At 39.7% G+C, this 26,983-nt stretch overlaps 1 protein-coding gene and 1 pseudogene across 5 annotated transcripts in view; one reads left to right on the top strand and one right to left on the bottom strand.

Annotated features, from left to right (window-relative positions):
- Positions 1 to 22,165, bottom strand: part of LOC121492879 (synaptotagmin binding cytoplasmic RNA interacting protein) — a 31,822-nt gene extending 9,657 nt beyond the window's left edge. For 2 of the 5 annotated variants that reach the window (XM_041758137.1, XM_041758144.1), the window contains exons 1-10: positions 21,140 to 21,272; positions 19,587 to 19,746; positions 18,741 to 18,859; positions 18,522 to 18,629; positions 15,525 to 15,638; positions 15,249 to 15,425; positions 5,052 to 5,187; positions 3,911 to 4,116; positions 1,554 to 1,703; positions 910 to 1,031 (exon numbers count right to left, since the gene is read on the bottom strand). In XM_041758137.1, the coding sequence (XP_041614071.1) occupies positions 910 to 1,031; positions 1,554 to 1,703; positions 3,911 to 4,116; positions 5,052 to 5,187; positions 15,249 to 15,425; positions 15,525 to 15,638; positions 18,522 to 18,629; positions 18,741 to 18,859; positions 19,587 to 19,734 (1,280 nt within the window). In that variant the 5' untranslated portion in view covers positions 19,735 to 19,746; positions 21,140 to 21,272. Of the gene's footprint in view, positions 1 to 909; positions 1,032 to 1,553; positions 1,704 to 3,910; positions 4,117 to 5,051; positions 5,188 to 15,248; positions 15,426 to 15,524; positions 15,639 to 18,521; positions 18,630 to 18,740; positions 18,860 to 19,586; positions 19,747 to 21,139; positions 21,409 to 22,048 lie in introns of those variants that run through there. The other 3 variants (XM_041758127.1, XM_041758162.1, XM_041758153.1) reach the window with 3 other exon arrangements.
- Positions 22,166 to 26,355: 4,190 nt separating this feature from the next.
- On the top strand, positions 26,356 to 26,454 carry LOC121474888 (annotated as a pseudogene).
- Positions 26,455 to 26,983: the final 529 nt, after the last annotated feature.

Here is a 26,983-nt window from a genome sequence, read left to right as displayed (position 1 = left end):
ATGCTCAACTAAGCCACCCAGGTGCCCCAAGTCTAATCCTCTTTTACAATTGAAGAAACTGAGGCTCAGAATTAGCCAACTTGCCTAACTATACAGCCAAATGCAGAAATTTGATTACTTCCCTGATTACTAAGAGAAATAAGTAAGTAGAAGGACCCCTACTCTTCTTTTGTACCCCACATAGGACAATGAACAGAAAACTGGCCTGAGATAGTTAAGTTCAGTGATTCTGGTTCTTGCAAACAGCAATTATCCTCCTTAGAAATTACGAATTTGTTTTTAAAAATGCAAACTGCATTCTTACCCAACTAAAAATTTCATTCACTGTCTAAATGAGTAGATATCCTTTTATAGATATTCTAAAAAGATCTGATACATGCAATGCATTACACACTTAAAGTTGTTTTCTTCAACACTATGGTATTTCATTTCTCAAAACCCATAAGTGGAATCTTTGAGGTGCCAAAGGTACTATATATTGAAAGAGAAGCCTCTTCGGATGAAGAGGAAGCAGAGTTTATCAAAATTGGAGATTCAGTATATCTCCTATCTCTGAGGAAAAAACTCTCTACCCTTTAACCAAATAACAGATCAACACTTCTGGACCGCTAATATTTAAAACACATAATTCAGGAGTACAGTCTGTAAAATAAGGTAAGAAATATCCTAGACTGATTTACATTATATAAAACTATTTATTTAGAATTATAAGTATTTACGTTAAGTATAGTCAATAGCAACAGCTACAATAAACATTTCTTGAGATACCTGGAATTTTCCAGTGTTTCAAAGCTTTTGATCTTCTTTAAAAGGTAAAGGCATGTTATGTATGTCTTTAACAGGTTTGAGCAACACCTATTTTTCACCAGTTAATCTACCAACATTTAAATTAATGCAATTTTTACTTACATTTGATTCTTTGCTGCTTGCCTCTGAGCTTTTCTTTCTTTCCTTTTCTGATCTGGTGGCTTAGCAAAAACAATTTCAATATTTTCTCCCTCCAAATCTTTGCCATTCATTTCTTCCATAGCCTTAAAAAATGAGGTATTGATCAACATAAAGATGCCTTTATCAACAATTATGCTTCATTTAAAGTTAAAAAATCAGGGGGATCCCTGGGTGGCTCATCAGTTTAGCACCTGCCTTTGGCCCAGGGCATGATCCTGGAGTCCCAGGATTGAGTCCCACATCAGGCTCCCTGCATGGAGCCTGCTTCTCCCTCTGCCTATGTCTTTGCCTCTCTCTCGCTGTGTCTCTCATGAATAAATAAATAAAATCTTTTAAAAAAAATAAGGTTAAAAAATCATTTCATTGATGTTGTAAGGATGAGTTAGAATAGTCAATTAGATTTTATCTAAAGATCCAGCTCTTCAACTAATCTTTTTGACTCAGTTTATCAGTTTAGTAAGTTAATGCAATTTGCTACAGCCACAAGCTAACTAGAGTAGATTACATGACCTCTGAGTGTCCTTCAAGTTTTTAGAATTTTCCAATTGTAGGATGACTAAAAATCATTAGTTCAGATGCCTATAATAATTCCCCCATTTATTTACCTTGACAGCACCATCTCGCTCATCAAAATGAATGAAAGCATAATCTTTTAGTTTCTTCACTCGTTCCAGTTTCCCAAACTGACTAAATGCTTTTTCTAAAATCTCTTCTGTTACTGTATTGGCAAGGTTACGTACAAACAGCACTTTTACCTGAAAATTAAGAAGAAACAGAAACTCCCTGTATATTTCTCCAAAGTGTTCAATTTCCAAGATGCCACCATCCCACCCTACAAAATTAACTTTGGTCACTACCCATTAAAGGAGTATCAAATATATAAAAGATAAACTAAGTTTTCAACTCCATTTGAAAATACCTAGGAAGTGTGACTACTCAATCTAATGGGTGAAAAACCTGAACGGACACCACACCAAAGTAGACAAATAACATATGAAGAGACACTCGACATGATGTCATCAGGGAATTACAAATAAAAACAATGAGAGATGCCTAGATGGCTCAGTCAGTAAGTAGGACATGTGACTCGATCTTAGGGTTATAAACACAAGCTCCATGCTGGGTGCAGAAATTAGTTTTAAAAAATATTTTTAAAAATAAAATATTAAAACAATGAAATGCCACCACACACCTATTTTAATAGCCAAAAACTAACACTAACACTACCAATGCAGGTAAGGATATGGAGCAGAAATACTGCTAGTGGAAATGCTAAATGGTATAGTCACCATAGGAGACCAGTTTGGCAGTCTCTAACAAGGTAAACCTACTTTTACCATACAATCCAACAACTGTACTTTTTGGTATTTACCCAAATGAGTTGAAAACCTGTCCACATAAAAATCTGCATATGGTTGTTTATAGTAGATTTATTCATAATTGTCAAAACTTGGAAGCAACCAAAACGTCCTTCAGTAGGTGAATAGATAAATTATAGTACATACAAATGGATTCTTATTCAGTGCTAAAAAGAAATGAGCTATCAAACCACGAAAAGACAAGGAGGAACCTTAAATGCATATATTTTAAGAATCTTAAAAAGCTATATATTGTATGACTTCCACTGTATGACATTTGGGAAAAAGTAAAGCTATGGAGACAAAAAAAATAGCTGCCAAAGGTTAGAGGGGATGGAAGGGTGATTGTGCAGATCAGGAAGGATTCTTAGAGCAATAAAACTATTCATTATAATGAATTTATGTCATACATTTGTATACTAGTCAAACCCACAAAATGTACAATAAAAGTAAATCCTAACTTAAACTGCAGACTTTAAGTTATAATAATGTGTCAATGTAAGCTGACTAGAACTACTACACCACTCTGGTGCAGATGCTGATAGTGGGGAAGGCTGTGCATGGGTGTGGCCAAGGACTACATGAGAACTCTGTACTTGGCTCAAAACAAAACAAACATATGTTTAACTAGTTTTTATTAAATTAGTAATTACTTTGCAATTAAAACTGAGGTGGTCCTTTTCTAACATGCCTCTGAGATACCTATTGAACACTTAACATGTAACACAGGTAGTCAAAACCTGCTTTTGGAATGTTAATATAAAGTAGAACAGGGGTATTCAAAATACTGACAAAAAATTCTTTCAATCCAGAAAGCTCCTCAAAGTACAATTACAAAAGTTGACCTTTTGCTAAGAAGCATCATTTTTTCCTAAAATACTTGAAATCAACATCCAAATTCTTAAACTGATAATCCAAAAGAGCTTAATAGGCCAGAAGAAAAAAGAATACTTAAGTATTTCTGTCCTTAAGCCTATCCTTTAGTAATATTCACCATTCTGGCATTTCACACTATTGATAAGTGAACAAGTTGTATCTGCAAGCCTATCACCAATAAGGGGGATTCTTAGGTAGAGTAACTTAACTACAAGCTGCACTAATGAGTAAAGTGTTGACTCAAGAGATGTTTGTTCTCATAGGATGTCTCAACTGACTGCTGAAGCAGGATACCTAATAATAGCTAAACCTTGTAACTGCAGCACCTCTGCTGAGGCCAGTACAGTTCACTATTTTTAGGAGTTGGGACTTTTAACACAAAAACCATGTAAGCTAATGGCGCCATTCTCAAAAATCCAAAGAAATTGCTCTTAGAATCCACACAAAAATGATAGTGAGCCATCTCCACAGCATATAGGCTAACCACTCATCATCATGAGTATGACAGCTACAAAATTATGAGTGTCCATGAATAAATTTCTATATTCACTCCTTATACAGATGATATTATTTCTGATATGTGGCTTTAATAAACAACATTTCTCTCACTTTCAAAAATATGGCTTTTCAAAGTACACAATTCATTTTATAAGTTTTTTACTTCCCTCACTAAAGCCTCCTTCTGCCACAAACCCCCAACCAAAAATTATTAACTTGACTGCCATTACCTTTGCCATAACCTCAGGATCAGGATCTTCTATAGGATCAGCCCATTCAACAGTTCCAACATTTCCCCAGACCTTGACTTTACCACTCATTAACCTACGCCTTGCCTGGGCAGCTGTTTTGTGATCTTCATATTCAAGGAAGCAAAACCCTCTGTTTTTTTTCTTGTCATCTGGTTGGTGGTATAAAATGACGTCTGTGAGACCCTCTGAAAATAAGCAACAGTTCCAGAGGAATTAGTTAGCAAGAATAAATAGATCTAAGCATTTTCTAATACTATAATATAAAACTGAAAAGTAGTATCTTATCTTTAAAGACAACTCTCAAAAAAACTGGTCCAGATAAATTACCTGATCCACATTTTACACATGTCCCCAACACACAAAAAAAAATCCCCATGAAAAGAAAATGTATTTTTAATTAGACCCAAGGACTATTCCCCCACTGACAGAAGCATAAAATTTTTATATAACTATTAGGAAAATGGCAGTATAGGTCAGACATGGTTGAACATTTTTATTATGCCAAGAAAACACAAAAATTCTCTTCTAGGATACTTTTCTGGCCTCAGTCATCAAAAGCTCTATTTCAAATGAAATATATTAGTATTAAATAAGATTTTGAATGTTCCTGGAGACTAACAGTTTGATAATTTGCTAAACATTCTAGGCAGACAAAATACTTTCTAATAATAAAAACAGCCCAACTTGGAAACTATTATAAAAAATGCTTTACAGTTCAAAGAAATTGCACCATATTGACAATATATAATCTCTGCTTTCGGCAGTATTGCTCCAATAATTTAGAAAGTCAAATTATTACTCAATTAGTCCTACGAAGAATGTCAAGCTATCACCTAAAAATGCATAAAAAACACACAAAGATTCCAAAACAGGGAATGAACAGATTCTGCAAACTGTTCAAATCCCAGCAGCATTCCTTACCAACTATGTAATGTTCAGACAAGTTATTTCCCAAAGGCCTGGGTACCTATTTTCCTCATCTGAAAAATGGGAGTTACCTATCTCATATGATTGGAGGAAACAAGTCAATAAATATAGTGTTTAAAACAATGTCACATAAAGTATGCAATTATCTTCAGTATCAGAAGTTGCACAATCGTTCTACATAAATCCAACTTACCTGTTACTTTGCTAAATTCTTCAAGAATCTGTTCCTTGGTTTTACTTTTAGGAATAGAGCCCACAAAAAGCCTATTGTTGGCAACCGAGATGCAGACACCAATGTGTTTTCCAGAACGAATTTCATGATTATTATACTAAAAGGGGAAAAAGTGTACCATGTTTTAAAAATACTTACAATATTTTATCATCAACGTTTATTATAAAAATCTGCACAAATTTTTAACAAACTCATTTCAATCCTATGTTCATCAGGTTTCCTTATCCTTTAAAAATACAGTTAGCATATGGTACTCTAAGAGGAAAATTATGAGACATATAGGAAGATTATAGTAACAGAACACACTAAAAAAAAAAATTTATGAATTAAATTAATGCAAAAATTTGTCAAGTCCTTGAAGCACAAACTTGATAAATGAGGAACCAGGTCTGTAAGCAGCTTAAATTCAAAATTGCTGATCCCACAACACCTTAATTTCTACTTAAATTCATCCTGGCAACCAGTTATCCTCATGCAAGACAAACAGATTCAAATACCAGCAAGCTTTCTGCCTTCCTGCTAACCAGTACCTAAATCTATTTTTTTCCATCCCCCTTTCACTCTTGTATAAAGTTCCAGTAAGGGGTTTTCACCTTCAAATGCGTGATTCTAAAAGGAGAAAACCTTATTTTCCTGAATCCAACCCTACGTTTTTCCCCATCTCATTTTCATCAAGTCTACAAAGAAATTGGAGAAAGACAAGTAGACTGACTATGGTGCAAGTACAGAAGCAAATATAAAACTAGAGTAAAAAGTAAGTCTTCAAGCAACCATATCCAATATAAGGGTGAGATATTAAAGAGGTAAAACCCAAACTGTCAAAGTGACAAATCTACTAATCAGTACTCTTTACAAACCAAATTCAAACGTACTCAAATCATCAGGAAAAGTGAATTATTTATATCACAGTTAAAATCACCTCAAAATTTCAGGTTAGTAATAATAGTAGCAGCAATAGCAGTAATTATGGATTAACCCTCCACACCTGGCCTCAAAAAAAAAAAAATCTATGTTGTGTGTACATACAAGTGGGGCTATATAAACTAAGAAAAATCAACATAAATTTCCATATAATTTATGGACCAGACTTATGGCAAAAGTAATCCATTCCTCTCCCATTTTTTAAGTTTTACACTAAATGTGGGACTTAAATTCACAACCCTGAGATAAAGAGTAGCTCCACCAACTGAGCTAAGCCAGGCACCTCTCTCTCCTCCCATTCTTGCATAAAAGGTTCATCAGTACAAGACAAGAAAGCAGATAGTAAGTCAAAAAATCAATTCCTTCCTGTCCCTTTCTCCGTCTCCAGATACTGAAAATCTAACATGAAGTTCAAATGTTCTTCCCTTCAGTTCGAACAGTTTTATACTTTCTACCTCACTGATTCAATTCATGATCCCAGGATTATTTATATTCTATACAGTTATGCCAGAGACCTTTAAAAAAAAAAATGAAAAAAAAAAAAAAGACAGTTTTTGCCTATTGAAAACAATCTCTCAATAGCTCCCCATCACCAAAATAAAGTTTAAATACTTGGATATCACTTAAGTTCATCCTAAAATTCTGACTACTTTCTCTCCACAATACTATAATCTTAGCTATTTATATCACAGGATAGCCCCGCAGGACAAAGAATTACCTGATTTAAAACTATCAATAGTATTGAGGTTAAAAAATTCTACCACACACCACCTTGTTTTCTCATAGCATTTATATTCTCTATTAATACCAAAATCCTCTTAAAAGTAGAACTATCTGGGTTACCTGAAAATAGTAGAGTTATGGCTGAATCCATCATTTTATGGGGCAAGTAGACTACAATACCCAGTTACAAATAAGTTAACTTAAGAACACAATAAATTGCTTTAAAACACACACATTGCCTAGATTTTTTTTTTTTAAGATTTATTCATGAGAGAGACAGAGAGAGAGGCAGAGACATAGGCAGAAGAAGCAGGCTTCTTATTGAGAACCTGATACAGAACTCGATCCCAGAACCCCGAGATCATGATCTGAGCCGACACCCAACCACTTAGCCACCCAAGTGCCACCCCCACTGCCTAGATTTTTATAATCTAGCATCAAATACTCCATTTTAGCGACAAAGCAATACCTTTCCATTTGATCATCTAATCTTTTAACTCTAGGAGTTAACAAAAACTACTAAGATATCAGAAAAATAGAAAATACAAAGTGTTTAGGGGATCCCTGGGTGGCGCAGCAGTTCGGCGCCTGCCTTTGGCCCAGGGCGCGATCCTGGAGACCCGGGATTGAATCCCACGTCGGGCTCCCAGTGCATGGAGCCTGCTTCTCCCTCTGCCTATGTCTCTGCCTCTCTCTCTCTCTCTCTCCCTCTGTATGACTATCATAAATAAATAATAAAAAAAATTTTTTTTTAAATTAAAAAAAAATACAAAGTGTTTAAAGGAAAAAATAGGAGTTATTCTGAAGATGATAGAACTTGGCATAACTTTCCTCCTCCAAAAGTCCTAGAAGCAAAACCTAAGAAAATACCTAAGTTTGAAAAAAAAAAAAATTTTTATAAGAAAAATTAGAATTCGAGGGATCCCCGGGTGGCACAGCGGTTTAGCGCCTGCCTTTGGCTCAGGGCGCAATCCTGGAGACCCGGGATCAAATTCCACGTCGGGCTCCCGGTGCATGGAGCCTGCTTCTCCCTCTGCCTGTGTCTCTGCCTCTCTCTCTCTCTATCGTAAATAAATTAAAAAAAAAAAAAAAAAAAAGAATTCTTGGTTATACCACTTCCAACATTTAACGATGCAGCTTCAAAGCAGTGATGACTGTTTCCGTTATTATTTACAGAAGAAAAGTTTCTTCCCTTCTGTTTCATCACTTGCCCTGCTACGGTTAATCAATGCAGGGTAGGTAGGTTATTTTAGATGGCTGTGGTCTCTAAACAGTATAAATGACATGAAGAGTTAGCAAATAAACTTTATCTATATTTATTTTAAAATTTTTTTAAAGATGCAACAATTAAAGCTAACCCACAGAGAGTAAACTGGCTCTCTCCAATCAAAATAAATCATTAAAGAAGCAAAGCAGATCCTCTGGGCATATTGTCCAAATAAAGCAAAAGTAGTACCCAGAGGGGCATCTGGCTAGCTCAGTAGGCAGAGCATTCAACTCCTGAACTCGGGATTCAAGGGTTTGAGAGCCCTACGTCTGATATAAAGATTACTGAAAAAAAGAAAAAAAAAAAAAAAAAAGCCCCCACTACCCCAAAATACACATTTCTTAAAGTAGTGCCCCATCTACAGATTAAACATGCAGTTTTTGTATGTGTATTTGTGTTTAACTTTTCTCTCTTTTAATAATTTTAAGACCAATCACCATAAATTCACAAATAAATTTCACACTCCAGCAGTGGGTAACGAGTAGAGTGGCCAAAGGGCATAACAAAACTGTTCTGAACCTTAACAGATATTTTATGTAATGCTGATAAATCCTAACTCTTAAGAGTTAGTACATCAGGACACTATCATAGTATCAAAATGAATAATAATAATAATAATAAAAAAAGATGCCCTCCAACTCAAGGAAGCTGGGCACTGATGTGTTAAGATATTTCAGAGATCTAGCTTTCAGATTCAGTACCACAGTAAGGTGACAAAGTAAGGATGAACTCTGAACATTAATCAATGCAGTTTCAGTCTTTCAGAACACCACAAAAGGAGTTTTACAGTCTGGAACATTTCTGTCACTAGGCTTAAAATCTCAAGTCACTTTTTTCTTCCCTCATAGCCCGTCAGTCGCCAAAATCCCCCCAAATTTAGCAACCTCAGATTTGGAATCTAACACAGAAGTGGTTATTCAGTCAGTTCTAACTCTTCCCCATAGCAGCAAAGCCACTACATGCCCAGCCTGTCCACTTTATTTTTATTTTTAAATATTTCTTGGGTAGAGGATCCTTTTTAAGTATTTATTTAAGTCATCTCCACACCCAATGTGGGAGACTCAAAACTCACAACCCTGAAATCAAGAGTTGCAGGCTCTTCAGACAGAGCCGAACAGGTGTCCCCAAAATTGTCTTTACATGAAGCCAAAATCTACTTCCCTAATTATACAACTCTATTTTCTCCCCTATATGACAGTACTTCACATACTTAAACACAATGCTCATGACTCAACTATTCTCTATGCCTGGCTAATCATTTCTTCTCTGATCCTGGGCAACTAAGCTGCCTCCTGAAAGTGTCACCAAATGACGACATCCATAACAAAATACTGTAGATACAGATTGAGACTGAGGAGTCTAGAATAAACTAGAGACTATTACTAATCTTCCACATCTAAAACACCATGCTTCTGTAACCCATAGTCCATGATTACCTTAGCTTATTTGGAAACGACAACACATTGCTGACTCACATTACAGCTTGTGAAATTAGTTGTATATAGGACTTGACCTTTGTCCTTACTCAATTCCATCTTGCTGGTGTTAACTATGTTTCAGGCTATCAAAATCTTTTCAGGTCCTGATTTGGTCATCCAGGGCATTTATCTCTACGTTCAGATTCAAGTCACCAGACATTCGGAGAGCAGTCCAATTTAAATCCCTGATTTAAATCCCTGATTTAAATCACTGATAAAAATCAGTGGAACATTTAACACACCACTACCTAACATTTCTCCTTTTAAAGACTTCAACCTCTCTCCTTTCTATGGCTGCCACTCTCCTGGTCTTTTTCTCTTCATCCGAACATCCTTCATTATTCTGTTATTTACATTATGCTACCCACACCAACACCAAAAACTTAAATGGCGTCATGCAACTTAGCCTGTAGTCATGACAATTACTTTCTGGCACTGACTTTATACTAGTTTTATCTTTTTTTTTTTTTTTCCAACAAAACACTGCTTCAACTACATTCACCTTTTTTTTTTTAAAAGATTTTGAGAGAGAAAGTGTATGCACACAAGTAGGTGGGAAAGGAGACAAAGCAGCCCTTCTCCCTCACCCCACCAGTAAACTGGGAGCATGATACAGAGCTCCATCACAGGATCTTGGGATCATGACGGGAGCTGAAGGCAGACACCCAACCTACCGAGCCACCCAGGCACTCCTCACCTGTTTCTAAACTGTCCTGCTGAGATCTTTATCACAAACCCTTCTGTAACAACCCCAATACAACCTAACCCTCCAAACAATGCATCTGCTTCCAATTTAAGTGCTGTCAGCCTCTCAAGTCCCATAAACTCTAAAGTCAAGAACTGAATCAAACTACCCTATATATCCACAGTAAAAGTAGTGTTTTCATATTAAACACACTATTTGCTAACGTGTTACTAAATACCTTGTGGACCTATCCTGTCAGCTACATTATCAAAATGGTTTTACACATGCTGCACCAGCATACACCAACCACTCTGGTGAATAAAACCATCAGTGCCTATTAAAACTGTCAACTTTTAATATGCAAATAGAGACCAACTATTCTAATGTTTGTAACATAGGCACTGTCAGCATTTTCAACAGGATATTTCTATTATCTAGGACTGTAATGGGCGCTGTGCTGCTAGTGGCAATTCCATAGCACACCACACCACTCGTATGCTAAGCTTCAATTCCATAGCACACCACACGAACAGATATACACAACTTGCCTGCCCTTCTTCCTGGTCTTTGTGACAACCCAAATACTACATATACTTCCAAATATCTCCCAGGGGATGACAGGGAAAACACTGCCCCCCATTAGTCTACACTAATCCCTACCACAGAATAAATAATTGCAAATGGAAGGTAGACAATCTTTAAATACCATAAGAGCCCATAGCTGATGTGGGAAAGTTATAAATTCTTGAGTCATAAATAATAGATAATATGGCACTAGTCAGGCAGTCAGGTAGGTTATTTATCCAGCACCTACTGGATAAATAGTGGTAACTGTTCTAAATGTCAGGGACACAGGAAAAAGCTTATATCCTGAAGGAAAGATAAGCAGATAATCTACATAACCAAGAAATAATTTTAAATATATCTAAACATCCCATTTTATTGTGTTTAGGATACTGTCATGGGGCAACTGGATGGGTAAGTTGCTCAAAGTCAGGAAAGGCCTTCCACTAAGAAGACCTGAATAAGACAGCAGCCATGGTAACTGGGGGAGTGTTAGAAAACAAAATAGCAAAAGGTGGCCTTGAAATGGAAATGACCATAGCTTCTGTGGGGTACCAAAAAAAGCAAAGCATGGATGGAAGGGTAATAAAGAATAAGAAAGGAGGAAAAATTTGATCAGATAAGACAGGGCCTTGTTTGGAGGCATTAGTTTTTTCAACACAGGAATGTTGTGATCTGACCCATGCTACTGAATGTTAAGACTCTAAAGGGACAATGGAAAACAGTAGCGAGGAGTCTTCGAATGGTATCTTAAGACTAGGGTGGTAGCAATGAAGATAGATTCCAAAAGTATTTTTGCAGTATTATTTCCTGTGCTCCTTTTAACACTATCTAAACCACTATATAATTTAAATAATCAGGCTACCTGACGACATAATGTGTATTGCTGACTTCAACTGCTATGTTGAATGTCAAAGATAAAAACTCAAACTAAACAAACTTGGTATCAAACTAAAGCTGTAGGGCCTCTGGTAAGTCACCTAAGCTACTTACTTCTCTGCAGAATAAAGATAATTCCAATTACTTTAAAGAATAGATTGAGGTAGTATTTAAAGGTAATAATGTAGCACCCTAGCACAGCTCCTGCATCTTAACAAGCACTCAATAGGTAGCTATAATTCACATTTTGCAAATTTAGGTCTTGCTTCCCCTAGATTATTATTTAGGAAAAAATATTTTTATTTCCCAAAATGCAAGCAAGTAAGTGTTGGCTGAAAACCAGCTAATTTTAAAAGTCTGCAGTTGCTTCTAACTTCATACCTCTTTTCCAGCTCTTAATAGCAATCCATTTTACAAGTAATTCCAACACAAATTTAAAATCCACTAACCGGCAGCCGGGGTGGCTCAGCAGTTTAGCGCCGCCCTCAGCACAGGGCTTGATCCTGGAGACCAGGGATCGAGTCCCACATCGGGCTCCCTACATGGAGCCTGCTTCTCCCTCTGTCTCTCATGAATAAATAAAATCTTAAAAAATAAATAAATAATAAATAAAGTCCACCAACATACATATACGTTCAGTAAACTCTACCTCCAACGTGGGGCTCAAACTTGTGACCTAGTGATCAAGTCACGTGCTCTACCAACTAAGCCAGTCAGGTGCCCCAAAATCCATCCACAATAACTTTTAATCTGGGGGGAAAATTATAACGGAATCATACCAAAAAAAAACAAACGGTTTTAAGTAAGCTCTATGCTCAATGTGTGAGGCTTGAACTCATGACTCTGAAATCAAGAGTCACATGCTCTACCAACTGAGCCAGCCAGGCACTCCAGTATATAAACTATCTTGACCTAAGGTATTCCTCAGGACAAAGTACAGGAAAACAAAAAGAAATGGTGCTTCAATCCTGTCTAATCTATAAATAATGCCAAACAGGTTTTTCAACATATGATTATCTACACCTAGAATGACCATTCCATTATCTTATATATAAAAATTCACCTTATATATAGATAGAGGTGTAATTCAAGTGGACTCTCATGATATGCCACATGTAGGAAGTTTTCAAAGTATGTTCCTTTAAGGAACACATTTAGGAGAAGGGTACTCATTTCCACAATAAATACAAAGTAGCAAAAAACATCCTAATTAATTTGAATCCTTTATTTCTCTAGAATGTTTCATTTCCTCAAAAGTCTAGTTCTTCCTGTTATATTAAGGCAAATCTACCAATTCTGTTATCACCATAATCCTACCACAGCAAAGCATCCTTTTAAAAAAAGCAACGATGATACATCTAATTCATCCTAGTGGATGTACACCACCACCACTAAAAATATCTTTTAAAAGGCACCAAAATGCAAAGCCTCCTAATTCTTCAGGCAGTAAGAAATAAACATGCTCCAGATAAGAACTGAAATCACAAACCCAGAAAAAAATGTAAAAAAGGACAATTAGTTCCTAGATGAATCAAAATGGCTGTTTGGCTATCTATGGAACTTTCTGCATTATAGTTAAAAAAACTTAACTATATTAATAAGACTCTATTTTCAGCCTATAGCAAAACAATTTGGACAATTTTATTTGTTAAGGCAACTAACTGCCCAAACTGAAACATTATTTCATAATGTGTTTTTATTGGCACTCGAAATCATGTTACATTTGAATTATATACCATCTTCTTCTAATGATGCATTTTTTTTTAAGGATTCTAGAAATAGTTTAGAAATAAATTCCAGTGAAGTATACCAAAATTATTGTATTTTGGTAGCAAGAATTAAGTGTCCTGCAAATGCTGGTTTAGTGATTCCTTTAAAAATGATAATACACACACACACACACACACACACACACACACACAAACTGATAGTACACAAATCACCACTTAGACACTAAGTAACCGTACTTCTTACATTTTATGTAATACCAAGTAAAATGGATCAGGAAACAAAGGTAAATTCTGTAATTGTGGTAAGACAGCTCATTGTCTTATCATTCTACATTTCCATATTAAAACTTACCATACTTTATTTACTACCTGGCAAAAATGTTCGTATTCTTTTATAAATTAAACTGGATGGTTTTGTTTCGTTTTTTTTTTAGATTTTATTTATTTATTCATGAGACACACAGAAAAAGAGAGGCAGAGACACAGGCAGAGGGAGAAGCAGGCTTCATGCAGGGAGCCCGATGTGGGACTCGATCCTGGGACTCTGGGATCCCGCCTGGGCAAAGGCAGCCACTCAACCGCTGAGCCACCCAAGTGTCCCAAACTGAATGACTTCTAAAGCATCTTTCCAGAACTCTAAAAAGTCCTTAATTTTACCTGAACTGCTTGAAACTTAAAATTTTGACCACCCAAAGGTTACCAGTGAATCACTCCCTATAGAACTGTACCCTGCTCTGAAATAGGAAGCATTATTTAAAGGAAGGAAACATCACCCATGATTTAAAAAGAAATACCTAAACTCCCGAATTCTTTTTCTTAAAGACACTATTACCTTTCAAGAATCACTTTTCTAATGTAAAGTCTTTAACCTTATTTAGCTATACACACCAATGGAGAAATTCAAGCAATATAAAGCAAAACAAAGCACAGTTGGGTTTTTCTCCTCATGGTATACTTTAAAATGTGAAACGTCTCAATGTGAGGAAAGGAAAAATAAAATTCAGGAGAAATTAACCTGAGGACATTAAGTTTACTTAGAACTACCCTTAAAATATGTAAGCCAGATAAGGTAAATTTAACAAATAACTGGTGGACCATTTTAAAAAGCTCCTTCCCAGCTGTACTTTTTGGTTCATTCTTTGGGCTGAAATTAACCTTTGACATCTTTAATTATAAAACGTAGAAACCATCTGAGTCACAAAATTTAATGTAACTAGTTTAAGGATGAACTATATAAACCATAATTTCATTTTATTTTTATTTTTTATTTATGATAGTCACAGAGAGAGAGAGAGAGGCAGAGACACAGGCGGAGGAAGAAGCAGGCTCCATGCACCGGGAGCCTGATGTGGGATTCGATCCCGGGTCTCCAGGATTGCGCCCTGGGCCAAAGGCAGGCGCCAAACCACTGCACCACCCAGGGATCCCCATAATTTCAATAATTAACATTCTTTTTCAAAAATTGGGAAAATAATTAGGTCCCCACACCTTACATCTGGTATTTTGAAATCAAGTATTGTTCCACTCACCACAAAATCCTTTATTTCTTTAACTAGAAATTTATCATCACAATAGATGATAAATGTAGTTTAGAAAAAGGGATGGCCCAGGTACAATCAGAAAATAAGTAATTTTCTGAAATCTTTTAATATTCCTATTAAAAAAACAATCATTAAGCCAGATTTTCAAAGAACCAGTAACTCAGAATTCTAACACACTACCTTATAGGTCCTATAGTCCAATCAACTATACATGGGAAGAACACTGCTACAATGAACACACAGGGAACGTAAAAGACAATGTCTTATCAACACTTCAAAAAACATTTGGTTAACTCTTACACACGATAAGAAAAAAACCTGGCTATAATTAAAGATAGTGAATGTGGAGACTAAAAGAAAAGAAGCTTACCAATTTAACAGCCTCCTGAGCTGCTTCTTTTGTACAAAAAGTGACAAACGCATAACCTCTATTGAGACCAGTGAGTGGATCCATCATTAGACGAAGATCCCATATCGGTCCAGCTTTCTCAAATAATGGAACAAGTTCATCCTCAAACAGATCTCTTGGGATCTTGCCCACAAATATCTGTAAATTAAACATGAAGTAAAAACCATGCAGAGTTTCTTTAGGAAACCAGACACCTGTGCATTTACTACAAAAGGTACAAGTTTTTAGTTTCTTTACCTCAGTGCCAACAGAAGGCTGCTGACCTGAATAAACGGAATCTGGAGGCGGTCCCCCATACTTCCTCTGTCCAGTGGTCACATCAAGTGTGTAGCCTGTCCTTTCCAAGAGTGCCTTGAAAAGTTCAAAATTCATTAATACATTTAAATCACAAGACCACACCCATGCATTTCACAATTAAAAAAAAAAAAAAAAATCAATCTTGTTCAAATCTTTCCATCCCATCAACCTTGGCAACAATCCCTACAAACAGGTTTTTGGTACTGTTTTAGAATTTTTCCTCTAATGTACCATTTTTAGTGAAAATTTCAGGATCCTGTTCAAATTATTTTCTGGTCTCCAATTAATTGGTGTTTAGTGAACAAAAAACTAATATTGATCCATCAACAACTTTCAGGCAGGGTCTGTATCTATTTTGCTAGTATCTCTTAAAAAATAAAAATAATAATAACTGCAACTATTTGTTTTTTTTTTAAGATTTTATTTATTTGAAAGAGGGAGAGAGGGAGAAGCAGGCCCCCTGCTGAGTAGGGAGCCCAGTGTGGGGCTACATATGGGGCTTGATGTGAGGTTCAGTGTGGGACTCCATCTGAGGACCCTGAGATCATGACCTGCACTGAAGGAGATGCTTAACTGACTGAGCCACCCAGGCGCTCCTACTGCAACTAATTTGGTTGAGTTTAATTTTTTCCCCAAAGAAGGAGCTAGACAAGTTTCCTCTTCCCCAAGTCTGGATTTCTCACTCAACAACTTCCTTGTACCCCACACTTCTAGTACATGCTGCCATTCTGGGCATTTCACCAACCTTTAAACAAATTACAGTCCCCAAACTAAGTCCAGAAACTTAGGAGTTACAGGAAGAACAACCTCCTTAACACATCTGACATTCAAGCACCATGCTTCACAGGACAGCATAGTTCATTCAGAACAAAGGAGAACCAAAATGACTTGGAAAACTTTATGTAACTGCCAACAATGTGAAATAGTTTCTACATTTTATCTCCCCTAAAAGTGAACTGTTAAAATTTACATAACTCCTATTTACTAAATAGCGTCTTAGTTTCTCTTACCCCTTACTATAGACAAAAGTACGAGAAGGCTGCTAGCCTAAGGAAAAAAACAAGAATTATTCTCTTCTACTATCTCAACCACAAAGCACAAAACCCCTTTATAAACAATAAAATCAAATAACTAGCTGATAAATCCTGAAATAAAAACAAGATGACACAGGGACACCTGGGTGGCTCAGCGGTTGAGCATCTATCTGCCTTTGGCTCAGGGCATGATCCTGGAGTCCCGGAATTGAGACCCACATTGGGCTTCCTGCATGGAGCCTGCTTCTCCCTCTGCCTGTCTCTGCCTCTCTCTCTGTCTCTCATGAATAAATAAAACCTTTAAAAATTAAAAAAAAAAAAAAAAAAAGAGGACACCAAACAATGACAAATCTTATCAAAATGCTGTTAAATGATTTGGGTTCACCTCAGTTTCTGGAAATGAAAATGAAAATGACTAGACAGATTTTTATACATCTTCTACCCCCAAAAATGCTAAATATCTGACAAAAATTCTTCAATTAAAAAAAAAACTCCTCTATTTCTAAACTCTAACAAAAAGGCCCACAAAGCACTACATTATTTTTAAAAAAGGCTTTTTCTATTATACCAAAATGTTTAGAAAGATATAATACCATTTAACAAAAATAAACTGAAATCTACTCTATTACTATAACATAAATGAAATCATTAAATGGCTCATCTTCCCTTTTTCCTGTATTGTAATATCCCCATGCTTCTTTCACCTTAATCTTTTTTTTCACTTTAATCTTTATATGGCCCAAATAAAACCTTTTATACCAATCCCTAAACTAAGGAAAACTTATTCCCCATCAAATCTCTTCTTAAAAATACCAGTGTCTTCTTGCTACAATTTAAGTCACACTAAAGCTTTAGGCCACTCTCTCCCAAAAACAAAACAGAAAAACCATATATAAACTAAATTTTATATTTAATAAAAGTTTAATAACTATAACCCCTAAATATAAATGTAATTAGAATAGAATTACTTAGGGGAAAACCATATTTCATTTCTATGGAAAAAGTTAGATATATGATTTAAACACATTCACTCACAGACCTGTGAAAGCCTCAAATTTATGGATGGCATTAACAGCTAAATCCTCATTCTGAGTCTCTCTCCTCCTGTACCATTAAAACATCATATAGCACCATTTATAACTGACTTTCTTAAACCATAACCCTGGGTTCAAGAGCACACTGTATTAAGAGCACCAGATTAAAACTACTATGATCATCATTTTCTATGAACTAAAAACTCAACACAACTAAAAACCAAAACAAAAATCAAAACCTAGCTGCATTTGAGTCTACTCACTGGTTCTACATGACCTTAATAAAAAAGCATCCACTCCCAGCCTGTTTCTTCATTTACTTTTCCACACTAATCAATTTTATTGATAAAAACTCCCTTTAGAAATGAACAAATGAGCTTTAAAATCAACAGTAATAGAAGTGGAAGAAGGTAGTGTTAAAATTCTAAATCCATTCAATTTGGGGGTTTAAGAATTCTAAGTAAAACAGTCAACTGTTAAATGTACATTCCCCACAAGTATGGAGTGAACTGATCCCCTCCTATTTTTTGTTCCACTGTCACTAATCTGGACTTGCAGCTTTTCAGGAAACATTTAGAAATATGGTACAACTTATTTAAATCTTTTCTTTAGAATACCAACACTGATTTGATCCGTACCTTAGTAACAAGAAAAACTTAAAAGTGAGTTGTTCTACATATAAAACAGGAACTTTTCAAAAACTAGTGATTAGAAAAGATTAACAAATTATCTCATGGTTATTAACTCTCAACATCTTAAAGAAACACACACCCAATTTCACTACCAAGCAGTATTTGCCAAAGCTACAAAAGTGTTCAAAGAACTTTAAAACTGAAGGGAATTTTTTTAAAAAGTTTTCAAAGATATACCTTAATTTTCGCCTCATCTGGTCCTTTGCTAGAATCCGCTACTTTGGTCCCTTGTTTTTCTCTCTGCCTATAAGTCTTCATGACTCCACATAAAAAGGCACTTTTGTTCTACAAAAGAATTTTCCAAACATATTTAACAATAATTGTCCTATCTGTTTCTGATAAAAAAAAATTCAAAACTATTCCTGTTTATTTTATTTACACTGAAATTAGCGTTACCTGAACATGAGAGAGATCACTGTCTTTAAACTGCTGAAGAACTGCCAATGCGCCGTCTTCATTGAATTCTTTTAAAGCTTCGATAGCTCTTTCATCTAAATCACTATGTGCAACCAGCCCTGGAGAAGAGAAAACTTAATTAGTTGTCAGCTTTATTATTTTTGGAAACTTTTTTTTTTTTTTAAGAGATCACGTTTGCCAATACAGGTACATGCTTGCCAACTAAGAATTCTTCCATTTCCCGTATCTATATAATGAGAAACACACATACTTTAGTCGTTCTGAACTGCAATCGCAACTAAATAAGGCCTCTCAACCACACTTACAATAATGAAATCAACTTCTTTTACATCATGTTCTGTATCTAAGTCACATAATTCTGAATGCTTAAGTATTTCTATTGTAAATATATAAGGCTTACAAATCCTAAAATCAACCAACAAAGTACCAAGCATGACAACTGAACCTCTACTCCATTTCAAATACCACTGGAAAAAGCAACAGCCACACCAAGACAGACAAGACTACAAATCTACAGTTACCGAGTTATTTAACGAGAATCCTACTATAAAAATACCCCCAAAAAGTCACATGGCCTGTTCCCAACATTAAGCAGCTGTTGCTACCATCATATACTTATCCATCTGGCCAGCCAGCCTTTAGCTCCTAACCCTTCCTTCTTCCCTCCCTCTATTACACCTTAACCTCTACTTCACAACTATCACGACAAAGCAAAACTCTAGTTCCCACACTTATTGGAAACCACAAAAAGTTGCTATTTTAGCTCAAAGCCAGAAATCCAATAGAAAAATTTCATAATATAATTTTGCAAGTGTTAGTTCTTACCTGCAACGTAAATTTCATCTAGTTTTTCAGCAACTTTCTGTGGTAAACCAGCATCAAGCAATGTCTGAAAATTTTCTGAATGGATAACTGCAGAAGTAGTATCCATGGGCTCTTCAGTACCATTTCCATTAACATGTTCTGTAGCCATGTTTCCAGAGATCTGTTCAAACGCAATAAGCAAAATTAAACTAGGATCTTCAAAAAAGGGTAGAGGAAATATAAGAGCCCCAATCTTTACTTTTCTCTACCAATTGCTACACCAGCCAACCTGCGCCTCCCTTTAAAGAAGCCTTACAGTCACTATCGCCTGACAAGCCAGATTTGGAGCGCGGGGCACAGGAGGACAGATTCACTATGTTTTTCCTTAGCACCACCCCTGACTCACCTGCTAACACTCCCTAGGAAAAACCAGATTACAAATGGAGCCCAATCAGCACGAGGACGAGCCAGCGTGCCACATGCAGCTGTGCCCATACAGAGAATGAGGTGTGTGGAGAAAGCGAAGCTGGTCTTTTCTCCCTCAAAGGTAAACCCCCAAAGTGCGCGCTTTTCCCGCCTGCCGCTTATAGATCAGTAACAACAGCCAGCGAAGAACAAAGCGCTCACACAAGCTACCTTCCTACCACCCAATTTCTCCACCCTTCACCCCCGCACCCCAAAGCCCGCCCCCGACTCCGCACCCATAGCGGCAGCCTCACCGCTGCGGCCACCAGGAGCCCATTAGAAACACGTGCTCTGCGCCTTCAAATGTCCTACAACTTCCTTCCACGGAAACCCACCGAGTCCCAGGCCAAGACGACCATCACCGGCTCCCAACGTCAACCTGAAGCCAAGATCGGAGCCCCCAGAAAGCAGCAGCAGCACAACCTCGCCCCTTCACACCGAGGCCGCGGCGGCGCCAGGCCACAGGCTCTCCCCGCCCCCCCCCGCGCCGCCGTCTCCGCCGTGACACATGGCTCGCGCTCGCTCTCGCTCTCGCTCTCTCCGCCCCGGGCGCCGGCGACCCCCGGCCGCCCGCCCGCCCGGCCGAGACGTGAGCCGCGGCGCGCGGTGCAAGCCCCCACCCCTCGCCCATCCGTGCAGCGACTGCGGCGCCGGGGCCAGCTGTCCCACCCACGGGCCGGGGCCGGGGCCGGCACCCCGGCGGAGGGAGGGCGTTCCGCGAACTACCTAACGCCCGCCGGACCGCGAGCACCACCCAAGCTCGCCGCGCGGCTGCGGGACGGGACCCGCTCCTCTCCGCCCACTCCCGCGCCGCGACGACGGCCACGACAGCACCAACTCCGCCGCCGCTCGCGGTCCGCGCGGGCCGCGGGGCCGCCTCCTCCCGGGAGCGCCGCAGACAAAGCCCGAACGGCGGCAGCACATGGAGGAGAGGAGGAAGTGGCGGCGCGGGCCGCGGCCTACTCTCAAGCAGCCCCAGTCAACGTGCTCCTCTCCCCCTTGGAATCCATTTTCCAGAAAAGCCGGTTTCTCCCCACACCTCCCTCCCCCAGCTCACTCCACAATGTCACGGTGCTCCCCTCCCAGACCCGGGTCCTGACGGTCGTTACCTCCCCGTTGGGCTGCGGCGGAAGGATCCTGTCCGAGGAGATCGGGTTGCGGGAAACGCGTGCTCGCTGCTCCCTGTGTCCGGCGCGAGTGGAGCTGTTGTAAAATGGCGGCCGAAGCTCACGCCGCTGGCAGCAAACCCGATCCAGTTCCACTCGCCTCCGAGCGCGCTCCCGGTGCGCGCGCGCGCGCCCGCGTGACCCCCCCTTCCCTCCCCTCCCTCGCGCGTCCGCTTCTCTCTCGCACTCCCTCTGCCCCTGCCCTCCGCCAGCTCCTCCTTCTCTCTCCCCCTACCACCGCCGCCACCAGCCTCCGGCGGGCTCCCTTCCCGGCCCCTCTTCTTCCCTCGCTGCTCCTCTCCCCCACCACTGCCGGTGCCGTCCGCGGCCGCTCAGACTCGAGTGGCCGCCTTTCCCCTCCTCGCTCGAACGCTCGCTCACGCCCTCCCTCGCTCGCTCGCTCGCTCTCCCGGCTCCGTCCCCCAGTCCCAGCCGAGTCGGCTCCTCTCTTTCTCTCTCCCGCGCTGACGTGACGACGTAGCCGACGCCTCAGGACGCGCGCCCGCGGGCTCCGCCCCCACGCCCCGCCACCTCCCTGCTCCTCACCTCCCGGGGGAGGGGGCGCGAGACCCCGCCCTTCCGCTCCGGCGGCGGCGGAGGGGCCGACAGTGAATGAAAGGCCCGCCCCTTCCCCTCCCGCTCCCTCCGGTTCTCCTCCATGCGGGGCGGGCCGGCGCAGCGTGTCCCACTCGTTCTCCTTTGTCAGGAGACAGGCATCTCCCCACCCCGCCCCGCCCCACCCCCACCGCAGCACCACGCGCGCCGCCCCCCCCGCCGGCTCCCGCCCGCCCCGTCCCGGGCCGGCGGGGCGGGGGGCGCGGAAGGCCACCGCAGCTCCCGGAGGGCACCCACCGGTCCGTGCGCGCCCGGCCCCCGCCCCCGGCGCCGCGGTCGCGTAGCCGTTCGCGGCGGTGTCCACGCCGCCGCCGCCCCGCGCTCTTCTCGCTCGGGAAGCTGCAGGCGCACGTGTCCCCCGGGGCGGGGCAAGGCAGACAATGGGGCGGCGGGGGGAGGGGAGCGGCGCGGAGACCCGCAGACCTTTGGTGAACCTGGCCCGTGGCACTCGAGTGCGGGGGTCGCTGTGGGGAGCGCAGGGCTCCCGGGCCGGACAATGGGCTCGCCCCGCGCCCCGCGCCCGCGCCCGCGCCCCGCGCCCCGCGGCTTCACTTTCGCGAAAACCTTGGGCGGAGGGAGGGGCGCCCGCGGCTCGGACGGGGAAACCCGGGCTGCTCTTGAGGGGGCCGGGGCCGGGGCCGGCTCGCTGGAGCCCGAGGCCACTCGGGCCGTGGGACACTACGAAGGCCAGATTTGGAAGCGAAACTGCCCGGTGCTGGAGTTGTGCAATCGTCTGCGCCCCTGGCCTTTTAAGCAGCGAAGGGCTTCCTCGCAGCACAGTTCGAGCAACTTGAGGCAGCACAGAGCTGCGTGGCCAGGGCGACTGTGAGGAACACAGATCTGTGTTTCTTTTTAAAAATCTTGGCAACTAGATCTTATGCGAAGTGACATTTCCTTTGTAGCCACTTACTAGGTATAAGAAAGACAGGACAAAAGCATTAACAATTGCAGTCGCGGCTCGGATACTAATTTTATCCCATTCAGCTGTAATGTAATAGTATCCTTTTGATTAAAAAAAAAAAATCTTATTTTTAAGACCTCACTGGTTCCCCAAATAAGCTCTATGCTGTGACAGATCGGTTCGAGGAAAAGTTAGATGAGTGTTCTTCAAAGTGCTTAAGCACATGAAATGCCAGATTATTTTCCACAGGTAGCTGGATCAAAATATGAAATATTTCACCAAAGTACTATCTGGCCAATCCGTTTAGCAAGGATCTGACATCCCCAGGACCTAAAAATCCCTTCCTATTACACATGTATCTGTGGTATTCGACTCATGTGGCAACAAGGGTTTTAGTTCGTAATGCAAAGGTACATAATGTCCTAAATGAAAAACAACCTAAATGTTTACAAAAGTAAAAATAGAGTAATCGTATGAATGAAAGAATGAAAATTATGCATCTGAACCATCCAACACGTTTTTAGACATTCCTGGCGATCAAGTTCCTTAAAAAAAAAAAGAAGAAGAAGAAGAAGGGCGGTGGCAGGGGGCTTCTACCTAGGCAATGTCCTCTACAGTATAACCAAGACTCCCAAATTAAAATCTCCAGCTCTTCTCTGACCTCTGTCCTTTGTTCCCGAGACCTTTATGTGAGTTTTCAGGCCCTCTAAAACAACCTGTCAAACCTGACCACATGATGATCCTCCCCCAGTCTTCTATCTCCAGAGTTCCCATCTCAGTGAACATCACCCACTTGCATCCGGCAGCATTAGCTGGCAACTAGAATGTAATACAAGACACGACCTTCTGTCTGTCTCTCAATGCCCTATCAGTTAACCAAAATCTTGTCAATTCCGTGTCCCTAATGTATGTCCATTTTTCTGTAAATTGTGGCCAGGGAACAAATCACCATTAAGCTACCACCCAGACTAATGATAGATAGCCTCCTGACTCATCCACCTTACAGCTTCCTAATCCATTTAAAACCCAAAGGTCTCCCCCCCCATCTCTTTTTAATTGCAAATAAGACCCTGTGGAGCATCGGCTTAAACCCCTTCATTAGTTTCCCATTACACTTAGAACAAAAGCAAAAATCCTTGACTAGATCAACAAAGCCCTCCATGATTTGTCCAACCTGTCTCCCCAGCCACATTTCAGCCACTCTTCTAACTTCAGCTGGCCTTTCTCAATTCTGGCATTTCTCAGGTTTGTGCACACTGAGGACCTACACAGAGAAATGACTGATACTCTCAACAGTCCTGAGAAAAAAGCAATCAGTCATGCTCTCCTTTTTGGATAAAACAATAGTATAATTTTCCTCCTGATCTACAGAACTTATTCCAGGCTTGACTACAAGAATTACTACCATTACTGAAACATAGGAATACCTAATAATACTAAACAACACAGTAAAACAAAACAAAAAAAACTTAGTAGATTGATTGATTGATTTGGTATGGTATATACATTGGGCTAGATGAAAATGGATCTGAAAGATCTGGCACAAAAAAGTGCTAATAGTATGTGTTCTTGCTTGCTGAATCCCCTTTAGTACTTAGCATAAGATGCTTAGTAAATATTTGCTGAATAAAACCAAAGAATAATACGTTGAGACCCAAACAATCTTTCTTGGTCTAATATCAGATCTGCTACTAATGGGTAGTGTGTGGTTAAATAAGTCATTTTACTTCTCAGAATTTCTGTTTCCCCACCTACAAAAGAAGTTCATTGAAACAGATAATTTTTTATAATAAATTTATTTTTATTGGTGTTCAATTTACAAACATACAGAATAACACCCAGTGCTCATCCCGTCAAGTGCCCCCTCAGTGCCTGTCACCCATTCACCCCCACCCCCTGCCCTCCTCCCCTTCCACCACCCCTAGTTCGTGAAACAGATAATTTTTAAGATCTCTTCCAGCTCAAACATTTTATGATGTATTAAAAAATTCTCTCAGGGCACCTGAGACACTCAGTGGTTGAGTGTCTGCCTTTGGCTCAGGTTGTGATCCCAGGATCCCTCCCCCTCAGGGAGCCTGCTTCTCCCTCTACCTATGTCTATGCTTCTCTCTCTGTGTCTCATGAATAAATTAATAAAATCTTAAAAAAAAAAAAAAAAGAAATCTCAAACTCTATCATTACTTCAAAAATATTCAAATATCCTATTTGCCATTTAGGATCGTCCCCTATTTGAATCCAAACTTCCCTTTATAGCAAAATAGCCTGCAATTCCCTTTTTCAAAACAAAAGAAACAGCAACAATAACAAAGATTGATAATATATAATTTGGGATATCATCCCTAGCATAGATGTGGAGAGCTAAACACACATTCAACTGTTAGTGAGAAGACAAATTGATAAAACTTTTATACAAAATAATTTGGCTATAATGCTTATTGGAGTATTGTTTGTAATGCTGTACATAGGTATGTGTATGCATGCGTGCATGTGTGTGTGTGTATAAAAATATATATAACCAGGCAGCCTGGGTGACTCAGTGGTTTGGCTGTGCCTTTGACCCAGGGCGTGATCCTGGGGTCCCAGGATTGAGTCCCACATCGGGCTCCCTGCATGGAGCCTGCTACTCCCTCTGCCTGTGTCTCTGCCTCTCCCTCTCTCTCTCTCTCTCATGAAGAAATACATAAAATCTTTAAATATATATATATATATATATGTACACATATATATAAAACCTAAACATCCAGTAATAGGGTACTGGTTGAAGAAATTATAGTGCATTCACATAATGGATTATTCTGGAGCCATTGAAAATAATGAAATAGCTATCAATGCCCTAACATGGATACATATTCAGGTTACATTCTTACATTAAAAGAAAAAAAAAAGCCACCTAAAAACAATGTAGAGTGTGACATTTCTTCATTAAATTTAGCACCTTCTGTGTACCGAAGTCCATGGTATGCACTAGGCTTACAATGATGTACATCAAGATAGACATAGGTGAACCCTGGACTCATGAAGCTTGCATGTCTGTATGTATGTGTATAACCAGATGGACATAAAGATTTTTGTTTCTATAGAAAATAATTACAATTATAGAGAAGGATGACATGGAGTGAGACCATCTGCTTTTTTTTTTTTTTTTTTTTTTTTTTTTTTTTTTTTTTTTTTATTTTTTTTTTTAAAATTTTTTTTTATTTATTTATGATAGTCACAGAGAGAGAGAGAGAGGCAGAGACACAGGCGGAGGGAGAAGCAGGCTCCATGCCCTGGGAGCCTGATGTGGGATTCGATCCCGGGTCTCCAGGATCGCGCCCTGGGCCAAAGGCAGGCGCCAAACCGCTGCGCCACCCAGGGATCCCGACCATCTGCTTTTTACTTCAGACACTTTGGTGATACTTCTTCCCATAAATATGGTTTTCATTTTATTTTTTGGGAAGGTGGGGTGAGGGGCAGAAGGAGAGTGAGAGAGAATCCTAAGCAGGCCCCATGCCCAGCACAGAGCCCAACACAGGGCTCAGTCTCATGACCCTGAGATCATGACCTGAACTGAAATCAAGAGACAGACACATAACCAAGTGAGCCACCCAGGCACCCCTAAATATGTGTTTTTTTTTAAAGTTAACTATTGTGCTCACTTCAACGGCACATTTACTAAAATATTAAAATTTGAACAATACAGAGATTAGCATTGCCCCTGCACAAGGATGACATACAAATTCATGAAGCATTCCATATTTTTAAAAAATATATCTAATTTAATTTTAAAAATGTTTTTTAATTAAAAGTTAATTATTTGTGTACCTAATTTCTGCCTTTTCATCCATGAAGTAATGAAAGGTTAATTTAATTGCAGTTAATGAAAGGCAGATATATAAGCACACCTGTTTGAGCTTTTGTCATCCAATATTCTTGCACTTAGTGCCACATTGTTTAGGAAAAAATCAGATTTTCTTCTTTTGATGTTTCCTAAACTTTCTTCAAATACCATATATTAATGTGATAATGGAGTGGGGACCTTAGAGTTAATATAGGAAAAATCCACAATACACCACCATTCTTTCAGAATCACAAAAACCTAGAGTCAAACAGACTGAAAGTCATTCCATTACATCTTACTAGAATCAAGATAGTTTTGTTACAAATAAAGTGGATTTTTCCCTTTTAAAAGTTGGATTTTTTTTCCTTTAAAAAAGGAAGTTTTTTGCAACATCTCTGACATCTTATCTTTATGGTAATTAAAAGGCTGTTGTGTTAAAATTAAGAACATC

The sequence above is a fragment of the Vulpes lagopus genome, chromosome 1 (assembly GCF_018345385.1).
Source record: "Vulpes lagopus strain Blue_001 chromosome 1, ASM1834538v1, whole genome shotgun sequence".
NCBI lineage: Eukaryota > Metazoa > Chordata > Mammalia > Carnivora > Canidae > Vulpes > Vulpes lagopus.
The sequence above is the reverse complement of the archived record's forward strand: the minus strand, read 5'-3'. Positions and strand labels throughout refer to the sequence as shown.